Source organism: Gigantopelta aegis, chromosome 4 (assembly GCF_016097555.1).
Source record: "Gigantopelta aegis isolate Gae_Host chromosome 4, Gae_host_genome, whole genome shotgun sequence".
In the NCBI taxonomy this organism is placed as follows: domain Eukaryota; kingdom Metazoa; phylum Mollusca; class Gastropoda; order Neomphalida; family Peltospiridae; genus Gigantopelta; species Gigantopelta aegis.
Genome location: NC_054702.1, coordinates 9,287,746 through 9,312,615, shown reverse-complemented (window position 1 = coordinate 9,312,615; position 24,870 = coordinate 9,287,746). Strand labels below are relative to the sequence as shown.

Sequence of the window (24,870 nt, the reverse complement as noted above, 5' to 3'; positions counted from 1 at the left end):
AATGATGTTCTATATTTAATCTGTGAACCAAAAATTGATTCGGCAAAATATGCTTGTGTGAGCAACACATGAACGAAATGATTGTTCTCACAATTTTCAATGGCTTGTATACTGAACTACCAGGCCTCAAATTGGTCAATATAAAATCATATTGTACAGAGGTTGGCACATTAATGGAAACAAGATGTCAATTTGCCTGACACACAGTCCATGGATGGCAGGAACCGTGGACTTTAATGACGAGAAACTCATTAACAGCAATAATGAAATAGCCAGAGAAAGAGAAATGCAGCAAGGCATCAGAGAAAGGAACAAAAGACCATAATGATCCACGAGCAAAAGCTGACGACTTTCACATCAATGAACGAAGTTAATTAAGTCACATGGAAAACTGGGACTTGATGGATGTGCTATTTTAGATGGTATAGGGTTTGTTTTTTTTAAAGTTTTTTTGTTTTATTTGGTGAAACTTTTACTATGTAACTACTTGCACAAATGCAGAAAAATACAAGTATTGCTTTAGCCATGTCATACATGTTGGCAATATACAAATTGGACGGATGAATGGATGGATGGGTTGGTGGGTGGGTAGGTGGATGGATGGATGGATGGATGGATGGATGGATGGATGGATGGATGGATGGATGGATGGATGAGTGGGTGGATGGATGGATGGGTGGGTGTTTGGGTGGGTGGTTGAGTTTTGGGTGGATGGATGGATGGATGGATGGATGGATGGATCGATGGGTGGGTGGATGGGTGGATGGATCAGTGGATGGATGGATGAATGGATGAGTGGATGGATTAATGGATGGATGTATCAGTGGATGGATGGATGGATGGATGGATGGATCAGTGGATGGATGGATGGATGGATGGATTGATGGATTGATGGATCAGTGGATGGATGGATGAATGGATGAGTGGATGAGTGGATAGATGAGTGGATGGATTAATGGATGGATGGATGGATGGATGAGTGGATGGATGGATGGATGAATGGATGGATGATTGAATGGATGAGTGGATGGATTAATGGATGGATGGATGGATGTATGGATTAGTGGATGGATCAGTGGATGAATCAGTGGATGGATCAGTGGATGTATGGATAACTAATCAAGATGTGTGGACTCCATAGATAAGCTGGCCCTTAATGCCCAGTGCAGACGAGTGTGCAGCGTTTTTTAACGCATGCATCTTGCGTTAAAAAACACATCTGTACGAACGCAGTAAAAACGCATCGTGTGCGACCCCCTCTGCGTTGCGTTTTTTAGCGTTGCGTCGATTTTTCAAATATCAAACATGTTTGATTTTAGACACACAAACGCATCCATCTCCTGCCATCTCCTGCTGCATCTTTCTAAAAATGCACGCGTGCGCCTACTTGCTTGCGTTCACATTTTTATATTGACCAATCATCTGTCTATTCAGTAACATGCCTTTCAAAATGGCCTCTCCAGCTGACAGGTTATCAGAACTGTGAAAACAGACCCAACCATTAAAAATGACTAACATGTAAATGTTTCAACACAAATAATTTCCAACTGCTCATCTTTAAAACAAAGACGAGGCATGTGTAATTAATGACATTTCTAAATAGATGAAATTTAAAAATATAAATTATTGCATTCATTGTACTATGCCTAATAATAATAATTAAAACAAACAATTGTGAAATAATAAAGATTTATATCGTAATAGTATATTGTACATAATGTTTTAAATAAAGTTTATTATGTTTTAAAATGTATTAATAAATTACATTTAATCTTTGTTATTTTTCCTAGAGTAAAGTATAGATTAATTAATTAATAAAAGAAATCGTCAGTGGATCGCAGGAATGCATCACAGGTAGGCGCACACGAGACGCATCCGTCTGTGTTGAGTCTGCGTTTTTTAATGCAGACGCATGCGTCTGCGCCGGGCATTACTTTAACATTGAAAGTGCTCCTAAAAGGTTTGTACTGCTGACTTAACTTTTAAGTAATTGAATCAGGTTAAAAAAGATTCAGACAATGAACAAAGATTCTTTAATATAAGTATATTTGTCAGTTGATAAATCAAACTGGTCTAAGTAGAAATACCTTTATAATAATGATATTAAGATTTCTAAAAGTAATCACCTAATGGAATAAAATTTTGTTCTTTGTTCTTTTCATTTTTCTTCCTCAAATGTAATAGTCCACTGATTAGACTAGCACATTATGCAGTTTTGTTTTCATGAAGTAGAAATGAAAGTGGGTTACAAAACCAAAACAATCTTGAAATTTTAATATACTTTTTCATATAAACACATTTTATTTTTTGCCAAAAAATATAAATTTTGTAGGCATACATACATATTTATATATAAAATAATATAATGTGCACATTGTGGGGAATGGCATGTAGAGTCGGGTTACAATCGATAAAATTCTATAGTAAATTGGTAATACATGCATAGCAATAATATACAATATAATAACACGTCATGTATCAAAGTTGTCTGTTCTATGCGTGGTAGCAGTGGTCAAATACTGACACAATTTAAGTAGCTGTTTTGAATTGTCGCTGGACAGCGGTTGTGTTCATTTAAATGTTGATGGTTTATTATAATAAAAAGGTTTAATATATTTATCTCTTATGTTACTGTAGAAAGGACACACTAGAACAACTGGTGACTGGGTACTGCGATTGGCCCTAGGGTTATATGTATAGGGTTGCACAATGGTGTAAATGGTGGCCCACATTCAGAAAGTATGCAGAGCATCAGCTGAAAGCATATCGTAAGTTTTGTACAGCGAATATTGAAAATTTGGACTAACAGCAGAAAACCTAAAAACACTTTTGAGATGATTAAAAATCAAGAATTAAATTTGGTTACAATTGGAAAATGAATATCTATGATGAAGGCGGTGTAAAACTTACAGTGGGTAGAGTAAGCCACAGATTTGACGGCCTGTACTTGCAATTATTTGTTCGATAATGTTGCAGCATTAAAAGTAGGTGTAAATAACTCACCTCAACAGATGTGAAACTTTCCGCACGTGCCATGGGTAACTGTCATTTCGGTAACTCCTCTAGAAGGAGTTAAAACTCACCTCAGCAGATGTGAATCTTTCCGCACGTGCCATGGGTAATTGTCATTTCTGTAACTCCTGTAGAAGGAGTTAAAAACTCACCTCAGCAGATGTGAATCTTTCCGCGCATGCCATGGGTAACTCTCATTTCGGTAACTCCTCTTTAGCAGCGGCGCGCACAGCTTGTTACCCATAATTCAACTCATCATTTCAGGTGTCGCCCAACATTCACTACCTGAAACAGAGAGGAACAAATATTTTTAAACTGTTAAAATCAAACCTGTATTAAAGCCACTGACCAAAAATATTACAGGCACAGTAAAATATTTTTGGCTATTACAGGTTTTTCTGCATTTATATTATACATTAGTAACTAGTTCTCTAAATTGGGGTGAATTCAAAGTGTTTATTATTGCCCTGTTTTGCATTTAATAACACCAAGCAATGTTTAACATGAAGCACATGAACCTATCTAGAAAATATGGGTTTTTGTTTTTTGTTATAGACCATGTTTTGTGTCTGCTTAAAATTATAAGAATTCTGTGGGCCATAACTTTATAAAAAAAGGGTAAATTGTCATAAAGTTAAACTTGATCTGCAACAGAAAGTATAAAGTTATACATAAAATTTCAGCTCAATATCTTGCAGCATTGCAAAAAAAGTCTGAATTTTTTTTTCATATCTCCCAAGTTCAAGGACCATAACTCTGTCATAAATGGGTAAACTGCCATAAAAGTCAAACGTCTGTAAGTACCATGTGGGTTTTTAGTTTTTGAAACATTGTTTCAGCTATAGTCCCCTACTGGTCAAACCAGAGGGGACAAGACGTTTTATCTCTTTCCTTATGTCTGTCTGTCTATCTATCTCAGTATGTCCCACATGGTTTTTCAGATGGGGTTTTTCACAATGTCTTGAGATATTGAGCTGACATTTTGTGTATTGTTTTATCATGTATGTTACAGATCAAGTTCGACTTTCATGGCGATTTACACATTTTTAACAGAGTTATTGCCCTTGAAAATAGGAAATACACAAATTTGCTGGGGCCAGTATGGGACATAATATATTGCTTTAGCAGTACTCTTGGAATGCTTGTTTAATTAGCATTATATACATGTAAAACATGTATAAATCAAATCAGTTTTAACAGTTTCAATTCCCTTGTCGTAGGCAGATCAGTTTAATGGAAGTAAGTCAAAAATGTCCCACACCTATACCCACTTTGAATAATTTGGTTTTGGGTGGCTCTGGCCTAAGATAACAGCTCTCACACATGCTTTCTTCCAAAAAATAATGCGAGGGTATCTAATAAAAATAAAACATACCAATTAGGAAATGAAGGAAGGAAATGTTTTATTTAACGATGCACTCAACACATTGTATGTACGGTTATATGGCATCGGACATATGGTTAAAGACCACACAGATATTGAGAGAGGAAACCCGCTGTCACCACTTCATGGGCTACTCTTTTCGATTAGCAGCAAGGGATCTTATATATGCATCATGCCAGACAGAATAGCACATACCACAGCCTTTGATATACCAGTTGTGCAATGGATGGAATGAGAAATAGCCCAATGGGCCCACCGATGGGAATCGATCCTAGACTGACCATGCATCAAGCGAGTGCTAACATATCAAATAAGTGCTCCTACTAGGTGATTATAACTTTAAAATCTTTTGAAATTGGGCACCGTGTTTCATACACTTTAACAAAAGCACTATATTCTAGCAGTTCTCTTACTATATTCTATTTAAATATTACAAAAAAATATATCCATAATCAATTTCCAAGATTTTGAGGTACACAAATCAACCCTCCATACCCTCTGGCAGCAACCGTGTCTAAGAAACATGAAGCCACAAATTACAGCATTACATTGAGAAGCAAGGTGTCACGGAATTAAGCTGAAAACCCATTAACGAATGAAGCTGTGATAGTCTGTTATCAGAAGCTAAGACGTCACAGCAGCATCACCTGTTGTGGACAATCAACGGAACTAAAAGAGATATTAATTATGTAGCACGTTATCTCGACACACACGCAAGCTATTTGAGGAAGATTCCTCGTTGGTTCAGTCAGCTCCAACTTCACTTAATTGTACATTTATTGATCTCAAGTCATCGAGCTCTATCAGAAAGTGTCAGAAACTGGTGAAAAATGTCCGTCACAAACAAAAATAATGTAGGTTGCATGTACTTTTTTGTGTGCATAAATTATTCAGAAATTGTCTTCCTCTCCTTTTTGTTACATAAATTTCTTTCCTTAAAAAAATGTATAATGGATCATCCATGTGTGTGGAATGTCAGACTTTCACATTTTGTTTTTGGCTTGTCTGTATGATATAATGAACAAGAAGCAGATTTCATGAAGTTTGAAGAAAAAGATGTTTCCCCAATTACTCACAGCTGCTTTAATGAAATATTCAGATGAAATTATATCAAAATCCAATATACGTTTCAGGGTTAGAAATAGCAGTCTGCAAAAAGCAGTGCACTTTTTAGACCTAGCAGATGATATAGAAATTCACCTGCTAAAACCACCACAAAATACGCAGATCATTTTTCAAGAAACAGATGTATGAACAATGATCTCATCTCTTATTTATTTCATCTGCTGTTAAATTTTAATTCCATAATGCTCTTTACATACATCTCAGAGGTCATAATTTATCACACACCATCCCAAACCTTCTTCTCATCCTGTGCTGTCATATTTCCAGCAGGCCATATTTTTTCTTAGCAGGACATTTATCTTTTGACCTACTATTTTAAAAACATAACAGCTGGCCATATTTAACTTCCTATTTCAAGCCCTGCTTTTAAAAAATCTGAAACCAGATTTAAAAAATTAAAAATACCTCCTATATTAGATGGGGAAGAATATTAAACCAAGTGTCTATTTAAAGGGGGTAGCTTGTTAGAGATGGATGATTTTTATTTATTACAAAATGTAAAATTATGGACACTTTTTTACAATGTTACATGTAAAATGTGTGATATAGGTCACTGCAATTAAGAAAATGTTCACGGAAAAAAGAAAAAAAAACGCCATTGAAAAAAACCCTGAATATAGTCCAAGGCAAAAAAGTGCCGCAGAGAATTATTAACTCTACAGCATTACCAACTGCCGTGGGCTGGCTGGTAGAATGCTTACCATAACTGCTACAGTGTGATGAGACAGAATGATTAACTCTACAGCATTACCAACTGCCGTGGGCTGGCTGGTAGAATGCTTACCATAACTGCTACAGTGTGATGAGACAGAATGATTAACTCTACAGCATTACCAACTGCCGTGGGCTGGCTGGTAGAATGCTTACCATAACTGCTACAGTGTGATGAGACAGAATGATTAACTCTACAGCATTACCAACTGCCGTGGGCTGGCTGGTAGAATGCTTACCATAACTGCTACAGTGTGATGAGACAGAATGATTAACTCTACAGCATTACCAACTGCCGTGGGCTTGCTGGTAGAATGCTTACCATAACTGCTAAAGTGTGATGAGACAGAATGATTAACTCTACAGCATTACCAACTGCCGTGGGCTTGCTGGTAGAATGCTTACCATAACTGCTACAGTGTGATGAGACAGAATGATTAACTCTACAGCATTACCAACTGCCGTGGGCTTGCTGGTAGAATGCTTACCATAACTGCTACAGTGTGATGAGACAGAATGATTAACTCTACAGCATTACCAACTGCCGTGGGCTGGCTGGTAGAATGCTTACCATAACTGCTACAGTGTGATGAGACAGAATGATTAACTCTACAGCATTACCAACTGCCGTGGGCTGGCTGGTAGAATGCTTACCATAACTGCTACAGTGTGATGAGACAGAATGATTAACTCTACAGCATTACCAACTGCCGTGGGCTGGCTGGTAGAATGCTTACCATAACTGCTAAAGTGTGATGAGACAGAATGATTAACTCTACAGCATTACCAACTGGCGTGGGCTGGCTGGTAGAATGCTTACCATAACTGCTACAGTGTGATGAGACAGAATGATTAACTCTACAGCATTACCAACTGCCGTGGGCTTGCTGGTAGAATGCTTACCATAACTGCTACAGTGTGATGAGACAGAATGATTAACTCTACAGCATTACCAACTGCCGTGGGCTGGCTGGTAGAATGCTTACCATAACTGCTAAAGTGTGATGAGACAGAATGATTAACTCTACAGCATTACCAACTGCCGTGGGCTGGCTGGTAGAATGCTTACCATAACTGCTACAGTGTGATGAGACAGAATGATTAACTCTACAGCATTACCAACTGCCGTGGGCTGGCTGGTAGAATGCTTACCATAACTGCTACAGTGTGATGAGACAGAATGATTAACTCTACAGCATTACCAACTGCCGTGGGCTGGCTGGTAGAATGCTTACCATAACTGCTACAGTGTGATGAGACAGAATGTTTAACTCTACAGCATTACCAACTGCCGTGGGCTGGCTGGTAGAATGCTTACCATAACTGCTACAGTGTGATGAGACAGAATGATTAACTCTACAGCATTACCAACTGCCGTGGGCTGGCTGGTAGAATGCTTACCATAACTGCTAAAGTGTGATGAGACAGAATGATTAACTCTACAGCATTACCAACTGCCGTGGGCTTGCTGGTAGAATGCTTACCATAACTGCTACAGTGTGATGAGACAGAATGATTAACTCTACAGCATTACCAACTGCCGTGGGCTTGCTGGTAGAATGCTTACCATAACTGCTAAAGTGTGATGAGACAGAATGATTAACTCTACAGCATTACCAACTGCCGTGGGCTTGCTGGTAGAATGCTTACCATAACTGCTACAGTGTGATGAGACAGAATGATTAACTCTACAGCATTACCAACTGCCGTGGGCTTGCTGGTAGAATGCTTACCATAACTGCTGAAGTGTGATGAGACAGAATGATTAACTCTACAGCATTACCAACTGCCATGGGCTTGCTGGTAGAATGCTTACCATAACTGCTAAAGTGTGATGAGACAGAATGATTAACTCTACAGCATTACCAACTGCTGTGGGCTTGCTGGTAGAATGCTTACCATAACTGCTAAAGTGTGGTGAGACAGCAGATCATGCAAAACCCCTTGGAGGACCAAACAAGATTTTCCCCAGTCACATGCAACCATAGTCAATGGCATAAAAACATTCCTTTTATTTGACCAGTGTAAACAGCTTACATACTGTACAGAATGTATGCAGCCTGTGTGGTTTTTTAATGCAATGTAAATTTATGTATTTATAGTTATACGTGTGTAAGACCAAAGCAGACTTTATAAATTTGGTCCAATATCTTTCACATCACATACTAGAACAATGACAGTGTACCATTGTGCTATATACTACATGACAAAATATACTGACGTCCAAAAGAAACTTTACATATATAAAATTTTAATAATTTGATAAATAGTGTTGCTAACCAAAAAGAACCAATTCAGAAACCACCTTACAAACACTTTGCATGTATCACGAAGTGCATTGTGATGTTTAATGTTGAACTCCATGATACTTTCATATCCAACAGTACCATTTGTTGGGTTTCTATAATACAATTTCAAGTCTTGTAAAGTTTCTTTTGGACATCAGTATAGTTCATGTACAGAGGCAATGATGGAGCCTTAAACCAAAATAAATATTTATCATTACGTAACATTAACTCTACCACTGGGTTCCATTCTCCCACCCCAGTGGAAAACAATTCAACAATGTCATAGGTAATACCTTATGTACACTTCATTCTTAATTATTGTTTTCCAAACACACTCAATATGTTCTATGTACACTCAATATGTTCTATGTACACTCAATATGTTCAGTTGTAGGTGGTATACAATTAATATATGTATGCTCTGTGTGGCAATTAAGAACCATTATCCCGCTGCCCAACACAAATACATTAAGTTCTACAGCCTTGGGTCATCACCATTATCAGAGAATGGATTTTCTATCACAGTGATGGTGTATAGTCAAGAAGAGTACACACAATCAACTGAGAGAGAGTTTTAACTACAAGCAAGGCAAGATGTAGCTCAGTCGGTTGAGTGCTCACAGGATCAAACCACATCGGTGGATCTATTCGACTGATTGGGGGTTTTCTCGTTCCAACCAATGCATCACAAGTGGTCAAAGGCTGTTGTATGTGTGCTTTCCTGTCTGTGGAAAAGTGCATATAAAAGATCCCTTGCAGCATTAGGAAACATTAAGCAAGTTTCTTCTGATGATTGCATGTGAGAATGACCAAATGTTAGACATCCAATAGCCGATGATTAATTAATGAATGTGTCGTAAAACAAAACAAACTCTAACTATAATCCTCTGAGGTGAGATATAGCTCAGTGGTACAGTGCTCGCTTGAGAAGCAATGGGTTTTACAATCTACCTCCATCAGTGCATTCAGGTTTGTTATCATCCCAATCAATTTCCCATCTGACTGGTACATCAAAGGCTTTGGTATGTACTGTGTCGACTGTAAAAATGCATACACAGAGAAACTGCTCTAAAGCGGACAGCCAGAGAACCAAGTAAAAAGTCTAGTTTTAAGGTGTATCAGGTTTAAAGAGGTTATACAGAGAAACTGTTGTAAACCGGACAGCCAGAGAACCAAGTAAAAAGTCTAGTTTTAAGGTGTATCAGGTTTAAAGAGGTTATACAGAGAAACTGCTGTAAACCGGACAGCCAGAGAACCAAGTAAAAAGTCTAGTTTTAAGGTGTATCAGGTTTAAAGAGGTTATACAGAGAAACTGCTCTAAACCGGACAGCCAGAGAACCAAGTAGAAAGTCTAGTTTTAAGGTGTATCAGGTTTAAAGAGGTTATACAGAGAAACTGCTGTAAACCGGACACCAGAGAACCAAGTAAAAAGTCTAGTTTTAAGGTGTATCAGGTTTAAAGAGGTTATACAGAGAAACTGCTGTAAACCGGACAGACAGAGAACCAAGTAAAAAGTCTAGTTTTAAGGTGTATCAAGTTTAAAGAGGTTATGTTCTACACTGATATGTAAAAAGTAACCATGAAAAATGTCTGGTTTTGTAGGAATTCCAGTTTACTGCAAAAGATCACCTAGTAAGTTTGTTTGTTTTGTTTAATGACATCATTAGAACACATTCATTCATTAATTATCGGCTGTTGGATATCAAACATTTGGTAATTCTGTTATCAATGTGTTGAGTGCGTCGTTAATTATGTCCCAAACCCTTCTGTCATCCTGCGCTGTCTTATTTCCAGCAGGCCATAATGCTTTTCACACACTGTCCCAAACCCTTCTCTAATCCTGCGCTGTCTTATTTCCAGCAGACCATAATGCTTTTCACACACTGTCCCAAACCCTTCTCTCATCCTGCGCCGTCTTATTTCCAGCAGGCCATAATGCTTTTCTCACACTGTCCCAAACCCTTCTCTCATCCTGCGCCGTCTTATTTCCAGCAGGCCATAATGCTTTTCTCACTGTCCCAAACCCTTCTCTCATCCTGCGCCGTCTTATTTCCAGCAGGCCATAATGCTTTTCTCACTGTCCCAATGCTTTATTTCCAGCAGGCCATCACACTGTCCCAAACCCTTCTCTCATCCTGCGCTGTCTTATTTCCAGCAGGCCATAATGCTTTTCTCACTGTCCCAAACCCTTCTCTCATCCTGCACTGTCTTATTTCCAGCAGGCCATAATGCTTTTCTCAGCAGGCAATTTTCTTTTGACCTGCTATTAAAAACAACAGCAGGCCATATTTGACTATTTTGAGCCCTGACACATACCATTATAGTTTTACTTCTGAACAACTCCAGAAATAACCACACAAATTAATAACTACATCAGCTGCTGGAAGTATATTTTTAATCAGATTCAGTTTTTTGTGCATGTGTACTTGGTAATCATGTTATCAATTTCCCTTCCCTGTTGTAAATATATTCTTGAACACACAGTGCCACCTGTACAATGAAGCAATTTATTAGCACCGAATAGGATGCACAGTGTGGCTCACCCGGCTATAGGATTCTAACAAAGTGCCAATTACTTGCATTCAGTGAAGGTGCTGCTTCTTATTTAATATACCCAAAACCAAATTATTGAAAGTGGGTATGGGTGTGGGAAATTTTTGGCTTACTTCCATTAGAATGATCTGCCCATGACAAGGGAACTGAAAGTGTTAAAACTGTTTTGATTTATACATGTTTTACATGTATATAAGTTCTAATTAAACAAGCATTCTGAGAGTATACTGCTAGCAATATGTGTCCCCCAACTGGGCCCAGCAAATTGTTTTTGCATCTCCTAAATTCACTGGCCTATAACTCTGTGAAAAATAGGTAAATTGCCATGAAAGTCAAACAGATCACTGCACATGTGTCAAAACCTGTAGCATACATCAGCACTGGTTGGAATGAGAAAAAATCAATCAGCTGAATGGATCCACTGAGATGGTTCGATCCTGCGACACAAACACTTCAAGTGAGCATTCAACATATGTTTATGTCTAACATGTTTATTTCAACATTAGATCAAAAGAAAGAAGAAACCTCTGCCACAACATAACAAGCCTATTAATAGTCTACCAAATAACCAAACAGGGATCTTTTATACTGGTGTACACTTTCTTATGGACAGGACAGTACATGCCACTTTAAATGTTTATTCTCACGGCGGATTAATCACTGAGGTCAATTCCTATTTTGGGATGTTACAATTTTTACAGTCCCAGCAAGAAATTTGTGGGTTCTGTGCAGGATTCGAATGGCACCTATCACCCAAGCAAACATGTCTGGTTTAAGGGAATCGAATGCTGTGATTGGCCAAAATACTTTACAGGTTATTTTAATTTAAAAAATGAACCACAGTTTGCAAATTGGGAAATGGTGCACCAAACTGTGGGCCTAAAACCGTGGTTTTCAGTTACATCAAATAATCATCCCATTGCTAGTTGGGATGAGAAAAACCGAGTTCATCAAACACTTTCACTTCCCATCACTCCCCTGAAAGTACAACTACATGTAGTTCAATGATAGTAATGTTTAGCTCCTATTAAAGCTTAGCATGTGATTTTAAAAAAATAGAACTACAAAAGGATTAAAATATCACTGCTCAATATGGTAAAATGTTAAATGGCTCCCTTTAATCTAAATTAAGTTTTTGTTTTCTTTCGTTTTTGTTTAACGACACCACAAGAGTACATTTATTGGCTATTGGATGTGAAACATTTTGTAGTTTTGACATATAAGAGGAAGCCCGCTACATTTTTTCCATTAGTACCAAGGGATCTTTTATACACACTATCCCAACAGGACAGCACATAACATGACTTTGATGCACCAGTCGCAGTGCATTGGCTGGTACAAAAAACAGTCCAATAGACGGGGATCTATCCCAGCACATAACATGACTTTGATGCACCAGTCGCAGTGCATTGGCTGGTACAAAAAACAGTCCAATAGGCGGGGATCTATCCCAGCACATAACATGACTTTGATGCACCAGTCGCAGTGCATTGGCTGGTACAAAAAACAGTCCAATAGACGGGGATCTATCCCAGCACATAACATGACTTTGATGCACCAGTCGCAGTGCATTGGCTGGTACAAAAAACAGTCCAATAGACGGGGATCTATCCCAGCACATAACATGACTTTGATACACCAGTCGCAGTGCATTGGCTGGTACAAAAAACAGTCCAATAGACGGGGATCTATCCCAGCACATAACATGACTTTGATGCACCAGTCGCAGTGCATTGGCTGGTACAAAAAACAGTCCAATAGACGGGGATCTATCCCAGCACATAACATGACTTTGATGCACCAGTCGCAGTGCATTGGCTGGTACAAAAAACAGTCCAATAGGCGGGGATCTATCCCAGCACATAACATGACTTTGATGCACCAGTCGCAGTGCATTGGCTGGTACAAAAAACAGTCCAATAGACGGGGATCTATCCCAGCACATAACATGACTTTGATGCACCAGTCGCAGTGCATTGGCTGGTACAAAAAACAGTCCAATAGGCGGGGATCTATCCCAGCACATAACATGACTTTGATGCACCAGTCGCAGTGCATTGGCTGGTACAAAAAACAGTCCAATAGACGGGGATCTATCCCAGCACATAACATGACTTTGATGCACCAGTCGCAGTGCATTGGCTGGTACAAAAAACAGTCCAATAGACGGGGATCTATCCCAGCACATAACATGACTTTGATGCACCAGTCGCAGTGCATTGGCTGGTACAAAAAACAGTCCAATAGACGGGGATCTATCCCAGCACTGACTGACTTTGATACACCAGCGCAGTGCATTGGCTGGTACAAAAAACAGTCCAATAGGCGGGGATCTATCCCAGCACATAACATGACTTTGATGCACCAGTCGCAGTGCATTGGCTGGTACAAAAAACAGTCCAATAGGCGGGGATCTATCCCAGCACATAACATGACTTTGATACACCAGTCGCAGTGCATTGGCTGGTACAAAAAACAGTCCAATAGGCGGGGATCTATCCCAGCACATAACATGACTTTGATGCACCAGTCGCAGTGCATTGGCTGGTACAAAAAACAGTCCAATAGACGGGGATCTATCCCAGCACATAACATGACTTTGATACACCAGTCGCAGTGCATTGGCTGGTACAAAAAACAGTCCAATAGACGGGGATCTATCCCAGCCTGACTGCACATCAAACGAGCGCTTTACCACTGGGCTACATCCCGACCCCTAAATTAAGAATGCAATTAATCACTTCCCTCAAATCTTTTCCCAGTGAGGCCTATCCAAGTTCTCTCAGACATACGTTCTCTGTATAGAGAGTAATTCCAGATTGTACAAGAATTTGGTTGGGTTGCCAAGAGCTAGGATTCCATCAGCTTTTACAATGCTGTGGACATCAAACACCTGATGTTTTTTATGTGCTTGTGTATACATAAATCACTTTATATTTAAACTAAATGATGGAGCAGTGTTATTTCTGTGTCTAATACATGTTTAGATTAAATAATGGTACAATGCTATTTCTGTATATAACAAATGATTGAGGTTAAATGATGGTGTATTCAGCACAATGCTATTCCTGATGTATAACATGAGTTAGACTCATAATGGCACATTGCTATTCCTGTATGTATAACATGAGTTAGACTCATAATGGCACATTGCTATTCCTGTATGTATAACATGAGTTAGACTCATAATGGCACATTGCTATTTATGATAACATGAGTTAGACTCATAATGGACAATGCTATTTCTGTATGTATAACATGAGTTAGACTCATAATGGCACAATGCTATTTCTGTATGTATAACATGAGTTAAGACTCATAATGGCACAATGCTATTTCTGTATGTATAACATGAGTTAAGACTCATAATGGCACAATGCTATTTCTGTATGTATAACATGAGTTAGACTCATAATGACACATTGCTATTTCTGTATGTATAACATGAGTTAGACTCATGACACATTGCTATTTCTATATATATAACATGAGTTAGACTCATAATGGCACAATGCTATTTCTGTATGTATAACATGAGTTAGACTCATAATGGCACATTGCTATTCCTGTATGTATAACATGAGTTAGACTCATAATGGCACATTGCTATTCCTGTATGTATAACATGAGTTAGACTCATAATGGCACATTGCTATTCCTGTATGTATAACATGAGTTAGACTCATAATGGACAATGCTATTTCTGTATGTATAACATGAGTTAGACTCATAATGGCACAATGCTATTTCTGTATGTATAACATGAGTTAAGACTCATAATGGCACAATGCTATTTCTGTATGTATAACATGAGTTAAGACTCATAATGGCACAATGCTATTTCTGTATGTATAACATGAGTTAAGACTCATAATGGCACAATGCTATTTCTGTATGTATAACATGAGTTAGACTCATAATGACACATTGCTATTTCTGTATGTATAACATGATTTAAAGTAAATGATGAAACAATGCTATTTCTGTATGTATAACATGTTTTAAAGTAAATGATGAAACAATGCTATTTTTGTATGTATAACATGAGTTAAACTCAAAATGAAACATTGCTATTTCTGTATGTATTACATGATTTAAAGTAAATGATGAAACAATGCTATTTTTGTATGTATAACATGAGTTAGACTCATAATGACACATTGCTATTTCTGTATGTTTAACATGAGTTAGACTCATAATGACATATTGCTATATTTGTCTGTATAACATGATTTAAAGTCAATGATGAAACAATGCTATTTTTGATTGTTTAACATGAGTTAGACTCATAATGACACATTGCTATATTTGTCTGTATAACATGATTTAAAGTCAATGATGAAACAATGCTATTTTTGTATGTTTAACATGAGTTAGACTCATAATGACACATTGCTATATTTGTCTGTATAACATGATTTAAAGTCAATGATGAAACAATGCTATTTTTGTATGTTTAACATGAGTTAGACTCATAATGACACATTGCTATATTTGTCTGTATAACATGATTTAAAGTCAATGATGAAACAATGCTATTTTTGTATGTTTAACATGAGTTAGACTCATAATGACACATTGCTATATTTGTCTGTATAACATGATTTAAAGTCAATGATGAAACAATGCTATTTTTGTATGTTTAACATGAGTTAGACTCATAATGACACATTGCTATATTTGTCTGTATAACATGATTTAAAGTCAATGATGAAACAATGCTATTTTTGTATGTTTAACATGAGTTAGACTCATAATGACACATTGCTATATTTGTCTGTATAACATGATTTAAAGTCAATGATGTAACAATGCTATTTTTGTATGTATAACATGAGTGAAACTCATAATGAAACATTACTATTTCTGTATGTTTAACATGTGTTAGACTCATAATGACACATTGCTATATTTGTCTGTATAACATGATTTAAAGTCAATGATGAAACAATGCTATTTTTGTATGTAACATGCGATTTTGAAAGCTAAAGTTTTATTTTGTTTAACCACACCACTAGAGCACATTGATTTCTTAAAATATCAAACTTTTGGTAATTCTGAGTCTAAGAAAGGAAACCTGCTAAAAAAATTCCCATAAGTAGCAAGGGATCTTTTATATGCATCATCCCACAGACAGGATAGGACATATATCATGGCCTTTGATGTACCAGTCATGGTGCACTGGCTGGAATGAGAAAATAGCCCAATGGGCCCAATGATGGGTATTACAAGTACCATAGAAATGTAGACAAAGTACATGACAGTACAGGCAAAATTTACAAAGCCTATTTTAACATGTAACTACCTCGGTACATGCATTTACTATGCTTAAACACCTGCATTTAAGAAAAACAGGCTTCATAAATTCGGTTCGTACATGTTTATGTATATCAGCTTGAAGCAGGACATTAGATTTTAAAGTGAAAGTGTATTAATTTCAAAACCTATTTTTAACAGTGCATGCACCAAAAACAACTTGTTCATTTAACCTTCAAACATGTTGTTTATGTATTCATGTATGTCATGTAGCTAGAAATAATATGGTTTGCAGATGCTGTTAAAAACAACAAAAACAATTTGCTCAACTACAGACTACATGTGATCTACAGATAGCTCGTACTGCGTGTTCAAGATATACCGTTGTAGCTATATATGTAGCTGCACAATACAGGTGCTGAGCGATTAGGAAAAGTACAAGTGTGTTTTGGAGAACATTGATTTATTAATCATTGGCTATTGGATGGCAACATTTGGCAATTTTGGCAATTTTGACACATAGTCTTAGTGAGGAAACCCACTACATTTTATTTTAGTAGTAGGAAGGGATCTTTAATATGCACCATCCCACAGACAGGATAGCACATACCACAACTTTTTAAATACCAGTCATGATGCACTGGCTGGAAAGAGAAATAGCCCAATGGGCCCACACCGAATGCACATCAGGCGAACACATTACCAGTGGGCTACGTCCCGCCTCGAGTAATAAAGTACCAGTTAACAGGTGGAAATGCTATTTAAAGTAACTGTCCCGCCTCGATTAATAAAGTACCAGTTAACAGGTGGAAATGCTATTTAAAGTAACTGTCCCGCCTCGATTAATAAAGTACCAGTTAACAGGTGGAAATGCTATTTAAAGTAACTGTCCCGCCTCGAGTAATAAAGTACCAGTTAACAGGTGGAAATGCTATTTAAAGTAACTGTCCCGCCTCGATTAATAAAGTACCAGTTAACAGGTGGAAATGCTATTTAAAGTAACTGTCCCGCCTCGATTAATAAAGTACCAGTTAACAGGTGGAAATGCTATTTAAAGTAACTGTCCCGCCTCGATTAATAAAGTACCAGTTAACAGGTGGAAATGCTATTTAAAGTAGCTGTCCCACCTCCATTAATAAAGTACCATTTAAAAGGTAGAAATGCTATTTAAATTAACTGTCCCGCCTCGAGTAATAAAGTACCAGTTAACAGGTGGAAATGCTATTTAAAGTAGCTGTCCCGCCTCGATTAATAAAGTACCATTTAACAGGTGGAAATGCTATTTAAAGTAGCTGTCCCACCTCCATTAATAAAGTACCATTTAAAAGGTAGAAATGCTATTTAAATTAACTGTCCCGCCTCGAGTAATAAAGTACCAGTTAACAGGTGGAAATGCTATTTAAAGTAGCTGTCCCGCCTCGATTAATAAAGTACCACTTAACAGGTGGAAATGCTATTTAAAGTAACTGTCCCGCCTCGAGTAATAAAGTACCATTTAAAAGGTGGAAATGCTATTTAAAGTAGCTGTAAACTGACAGGCATACCACTGTAATTCCATCAATTAATTAATGAACACAGTGCCTACGGAGATCAAAGAGACCTCAGTTGGCTGTATAACATGCGATTATTTCAGATAAAATCACCGACTGATGGCAATTTAGCTATATATTAGCAGCGATTCTGAAAGTCCTACCTGAGAGTAAAAAAACAAAACAAAATCTTATTCAGCTAGCTAAAGGAAAAATCTACCAGTTAAGTGTGCATTTAGAAACTTGTTTAGAAAGCCATCTTTCGTAAGACCAAGAGGCCACTTTCTTATTTTCTAAAACAATCTAATACACATCAGGGCATAAAATTTGGCACGTAAAATTTTGTCATTCGCCTGTCGGTTATGCAAAACCAATATCAACAGAAACGACAGATCGTTTGTGCAAAAGCTGTAATTGTTCGTCAGAAAATATTTACAAAAAAGGGTCACTGTTTCTGTAAGAAAATAAGCCTACTTTGCTGGTTTGAGAAAGATACAATGTATCCGCAGACTTTCGTTATAAAATGGATCACTGCTTCTGTAAGAAAATAAGCCTACTTTGCTGGTTTGAGAAGATACAATGTATCCGCAGACTTTCGGTATAAAATGGATCACTGTTTCTGTAAGAAAATAAGCCTACTTTGCTCGTTTGAGAAGATACAATGTATCCGCAGACTTTCGTTATAAAATGGATCACTGTTTCTGTAAGAAAATAAGCCTACTTTGCTGGTTTGAGAAGATACAATGTATCCGCAGACTTTCGTTATAAAATGCTACATGCATATTTACCATTTTCAGACATCACAAATTTCGATGTTTGAAAATCGTCACAGAACCTTTATGCGTAGTTCCTTAGAATTATATATATTATATACTGATGCAATTTAATGACACTGATGAAAACAAAATATGTTTAAATAATTAATATCTCTCACTGCTATTCCAAGCAATCGGTAAAGTCAGCCAATTACAGATTCTCCGCGGAGTTCGACACTTGTACAGCTTCTTTCGGATTGAATCGGGTCTATTAATAGCAAACACAATGTCATTCTAGCGACTGTACCTAATGTCGGACAAAATGACTGCTAATATTAACTTTGTGACTGTCAAAGCATACCCATACATAGCATAATTTCTAATGAATCGAATCTGACATTAATAAAGTTTGGTTAAATTATATCAAGCTTTTAAAATGGTTGACAAATATCATCTGCAGATCAATGTTATACTTGTTTATGCCTAAATTGAAATTGGTTGAATTTTTTTTTTTTTTAACTATTCTTCCCCAAAAGAGGTCAAAAAAGATTTTGACAAGGGTCGATTTCCGTAGGTCGGTCGGGTTAGGACAAACAAACATAATTTGGTAGCTATTGAGCAAAATAAGCATGCAAAAAGCACTTGCTGTGTCACAGACAAAAAAGACATATGTCCAACCACAGTGAGCTCCAGACTGGGACTGAGTGATTAGCAACAAGGGATCTGTTATATGAACGTTCCTCATGCATACACATTCATTCATTCCCATTTCATCAGAACTCAGGTATTGTGCCAATACCAAGACAGGAGTAACTAATGGTTAGTTAATTGGTAACAGTGGCCTCATACACCTCCCCATTAAGCTGTTATAAAACATACTGGTGCTATAAGGGTAGAAATGTTACCGGATTCTGGTCCAGAGATGTGAACTCAGTACCTCCTAGCCTTAATGTTAAAATGTGAACTCAGTACCTCCTAGCCTTAATGTTAAAGTGTGAACTCAGTACCTCCTAGCCTTAATGTTAAAGTGTGAACTCAGTACCTCCTAGCCTTAATGTTAAAGTGTGAACTCAGTACCTCCTAGCCTTAATGTTAAAGTGTGAACTCAGTACCTCCTAGCCTTAATGTTAAAGTGTGAACTCAGTACCTCCTAGCCTTAATGTTAAAGTGTGAACTCAGTACCCCCTAGCCTTAATGTTAAAGTGTGAACTCAGTACCTCCTAGCCTTAATGTTAAAGTGTGAACTCAGTACCTCCTAGCCTTAATGTTAAAGTGTGAACTCAGTACCTCCCAGCCTTAATGTTAAAGTGTGAACTCAGTACCCCCCAGCCTTAATGTTAAAGTGTGAACTCAGTACCTCCCAGCCTTAATGTTAAAGTGTGAACTCAGTACCTCCCAGCCTTAATGTTAAAGTGTGAACTCAGTACCTCCCAGCCTTAATGTTAAAGTGTGAACTCAGTACCTCCCAGCCTTAATGTTAAAGTGTGAACTCAGTACCTCCCAGCCTTAATGTTAAAGTGTGAACTCAGTACCTCCCAGCCTTAATGTTAAAGTGTGAACTCAGTACCTCCCAGCCTTAATGTTAATGTGAACTCAGTACCTCCCAGCCTTAATGTTAAAGTGTGAACTCAGTACCTCCCAGCCTTAATGTTAAAGTGTGAACTCAGTACCTCCCAGCCTTAATGTTAAAGTGTGAACTCAGTACCTCCTAGCCTTAATGTTAAAGTGTGAACTCAGTACCTCCCAGCCTTAATGTTAAAGTGTGAACTCAGTACCTCCCAGCCTTAATGTTAAAGTGTGAACGCAGTACCTCCCAGCCTTAATGTTAAAGTGTGAACTCAGTACCTCCCAGCCTTAATGTTAAAGTGTGAACGCAGTACCTCCCAGCCTTAATGTTAAAGTGTGAACTCAGTACCTCCTAGCCTTAATGTTAAAGTGTGAACTCAGTACCTCCTAGCCTTAATGTTAAAGTGTGAACTCAGTACCTCCCAGCCTTAATGTTAAAGTGTGAACTCAGTACCTCCTAGCCTTAATGTTAAAGTGTGAACTCAGTACCTCCCAGCCTTAATGTTAAAGTGTGAACTCAGTACCTCCTAGCCTTAATGTTAAAGTGTGAACTCAGTACCTCCCAGCCTTAATGTTAAAGTGTGAACTCAGTACCTCCCAGCCTTAATGTTAAAGTGTGAACTCAGTACCTCCCAGCCTTAATGTTAAAGTGTGAACTCAGTACCTCCCAGCCTTAATGTTAAAGTGTGAACTCAGTACCTCCTAGCCTTAATGTTAAAGTGTGAACTCCGTACCTCCTAGCCTTAATGTTAAAGTGTGAACTCCGTACCTCCCAGCCTTAATGTTAAAGTGTGAACGCAGTACCTCCCAGCCTTAATGTTAAAGTGTGAACGCAGTACCTCCTAGCCTTAATGTTAAAGTGTGAACTCAGTACCTCCCAGCCTTAATGTTAAAGTGTGAACTCAGTACCTCCCAGCCTTAATGTTAAAGTGTGAACTCAGTACCTCCCAGCCTTAATGTTAAAGTGTGAACTCAGTACCTCCCAGCCTTAATGTTAAAGTGTGAACTCAGTACCCCCCAGCCTTAATGTTAAAGTGTGAACTCAGTACCTCCCAGCCTTAATGTTAAAGTGTGAACTCAGTACCTCCCAGCCTTAATGTTAAAGTGTGAACTCAGTACCTCCCAGCCTTAATGTTAAAGTGTGTTTTGTTTAACACCACCACTGAAGCACATTCATTACTTAATCACCAACTATTGGATGTCAAACATTTGGTAATTCTGACTCATCATCAAAGGAAACTCGCTACATTTTTCATTTAGCAGCAAAGGATCTTTTATATGCACTTTCCCACAGACAGAAAAGCACCACAGGCAAGCACTCAACCGACTGAGCTAAATCCCACCCCAAATGCAATTACACAGATGTTCATTCTTAATCCATTTATGGTACTGACATTTTATGGTATTTTGGCACAGGCATGCGAGAATGATATTATTGATATTGTAACAATATAGGTTGACAGACAGTTTTTTTTGTGGAGTATACATTTATGTGACAGCTGCTATAACATAAATACACACCGCCCTGTATTATATTTCTATTAGCTGTACACAATAACAACTTGATATTACACATGTATACATCTACGTTTTATATAGCACTAGGAGCTAAATTTGCATATATGTGTGTGTGTGTGTGTGTGTGTGTGTATATATATATATATATATATATATATATATATACACACACATATATATATATATATATATATACATATACATATACATATACATATACATATACATATACATATACATATATATATATATATATATTTAACACACGTATAGATGCAGTATTGATCAGCTATCCCATCTAGAAAGCTGTGAAATTTACCTGAAGCAACTGAGTCCAACAATCGGAGAAACAGGAATTCTCATGAAGCTGACAGCTGCATGCACAAAAGCATCACACTTACTCACCAAATGACACTGGAATCCTTCAAAGCATGCATACACCTACACTAAAGCCATTTACCCACACAGGGAACACAGATTCAGAGCTGTTGTTCTAGCGCTATATTCCAGCACACACTGTGAAGTAATGGGTCTGTATTGCCACAGAAACCTAATGGTGTGAGGAATTCCATCTCTCTATGAAAATACTCTCGTTCTCACCATTTCTAGTGTAGGTGTATTGATTTTTGCACAGCGGTGTCATAGTTTTATCTAGAATTTGTAGCATTCGAGTAAATTAACACTTAATTCCTCAGGCCAGTGGTCATTTCTTTGTTAACTGGGTTTTTTCCCCCATATCGTCCATGTATTAATCTAGATACCTAGCTAATGATATATATATATATGATTCCTTGTGTAGACTTCCAGGGACATGCAATAATTAAGCTATAGGTGTGTAATTAGCATGTGTGAACACACTGGCGTAGGAAGGTGCCAAAAAGTGGGCTGCACACACAGACATATATATAAATACATGTATGTTACCGGATTCTAGTCCCTTGCCCCCCCCCCCCCCCAGCTTCCTACGCCAGTGGAACATATTTAATTTTGGTTCAGACCTATTCATCCATTAATGTTGTGTAACAACAAATATTACTGTAATGAAATAATTCCAGGCTCATGTGCAGGTTTCAGTGTGTGTGTGTGGGGGGGGGGGGGGTCTTTCGGAACCACCTCCTTACTCAAACATATTTTCTGTTTTTACCTCACAGGACAGCACATACCATGACCTTGAATGTGTCTGTTGCTGGGCACTGGTTTTATGCACATTTTACCAGACAGGACAGCACATACCATGAACATGAATGTGTCTGTTGCTTGGCACTGGTTTTATGTGCATTTTACCAGACAGGACACCACATACCATGATCATGAATGTGTATTGCTGGGCACTGGTTTTATGTGCATTTTACCAGACAGGACAGCACATACCATGATCTTGAATGTGTCTGTTGCTGGGCACTGGTTTTATGTGAATTTTACCACAGGACATCACATACCACGAACATGAATGTGTCTGTTGCTGGGCACTGGTTTTATGTGCATTTTACCAGCAGGACATCACATACCATGAACATGAATGTGTCTGTTGCTGGGCACTGGTTTTATGTGCATTTTACCAGACAGGACATCACATACCATGATCATGAATGTGTCGGTTGCTGGGCACTGGTTGTATGTGCATTTTACCAGACAGGACATCACATACCATGATCATGAATGTGTCTGTTGCTGGGCACTGGTTTTATGCACATTTTACTAGACAGGACACCACATACCATGACCTTGAATGTGTTAGTTCTTGGGTACTGGTTTTATATGTGTTTTACCTTACAGGACAGCATATACCATGACCTTGAATGTGTCAGTTGTGTTGAAATGGTTAGTGAGAGGGGAGAAAAACCAAGTGTGGCTGGCTGCAATGAGAAATAGCCCAATGGACCAACCAATGTGAAAGCAATCCTAGCTGAAGTAAGTATTAAAGTCAACAGAAAAAGTGCATGTACCCAAGCTGAGCTATTTTCCCTTAGGACGACCATCAGTGTAGTTGTAACAGGCTCCTATCCACATAACTATAACAAGGAACACTGTAAATCTACTCTCCCAGCTGTCAATCACTAGAGATAAAAGAAAAACCTAGGAGAAGTGCCCCCCTACATTACTTACTATAGCTGACACAGATCTGAGATCAGTTAACTGAAATACCGGTCTCATACATTAACATATATTCTGGTTACCAGAAAACAACTTATCATGATTATGTATTGTATATGTTAAACAAATTAACTTCACCATATATTGCTTATAAAGCTGTAGTCTTGCCTCAAAATCATCACTGACTAATGCAAAATACAAACATAACTACAGCTTTAATAAACTTGCATCTTATTGTTATCAATGGTTATCATCAGCGGCCTTCCTACAACATGCAAGTTTGCAAGTTTGTCAAATTGCCATTGTTTTTGTTTTTAATAATTTGTAACAGAGAAGTGTGTGTGTGTGTGTGTGTGTGGCGGGGGGGGGGGGGGGGGGGCGGGTCAGGACATTTTCCAATGGTAAAGTGTTTTGCCTGATGTGGTTGGGTTGGCTATTTCTCATTCCAGCCTGTTATTCACAACTCATGTAACAAAGGTCATGGTATGTACTATATATATCCTGTCTGTCTCTTATAAAAAAAAAAGATCCCTTGCGGCAAATTGGAAAGAGTAACTCATTGAATGGGACACCAGGTTTCCTCTCTAATTACTGTGTGGTCCATAACCATATAATGTCCCATGTCTTAAAACCGTAATTAAAATGTGTTGAATGTCGTTAAACATATTATTCCTTCCTTGTACTAGGTGTCTATAACATCCACTTGGTCTAGAGAGAGAACACCCCAGCACATTGTTTAATCAGCAGCTATTAGGTGTCTAACATACGGTAATTGTGACACTTGATGTAGAGAGAGAACACCCCAGCACATTGTTTAATCAGCAGCTATTAGGTGTCTAACATACGGTAATTGTGACACTTGATGTAGAGAGAGAACACCCCAGCACATTGTTTAATCAGCAGCTATTAGGTGTCCAACATACAGTAATTGTGACACTTGATGTAGAGAGAGAACACCCCAGGACATTGTTTAATCAGCAGCTATTAGGTATCCAACATACGGTAATTGTGACACTTGATGTAGAGAGAGATGTAGAGAGAGAACACCCCAGCACATTGTTTAATCAGCAGCTATTAGG

General features: G+C 38.0%; 1 protein-coding gene across 2 annotated transcripts in view; it reads right to left on the bottom strand.

Moving 5' to 3' along the window:
* Window positions 1-24,870, bottom strand: part of LOC121372631 — a 52,198-nt gene that overhangs the window by 13,450 nt on the left and 13,878 nt on the right. The window contains exons 1-2 of one of the 2 annotated variants that reach the window (XM_041499066.1): window positions 22,017-22,201; window positions 3,165-3,297 (exon numbers count right to left, since the gene is read on the bottom strand). In XM_041499066.1, the coding sequence (XP_041355000.1) occupies window positions 3,165-3,256 (92 nt within the window). In that variant the 5' untranslated portion in view covers window positions 3,257-3,297; window positions 22,017-22,201. Of the gene's footprint in view, window positions 1-3,164; window positions 3,298-22,016; window positions 22,202-24,870 lie in introns of those variants that run through there. The other variant, XM_041499065.1, reaches the window with a different exon arrangement.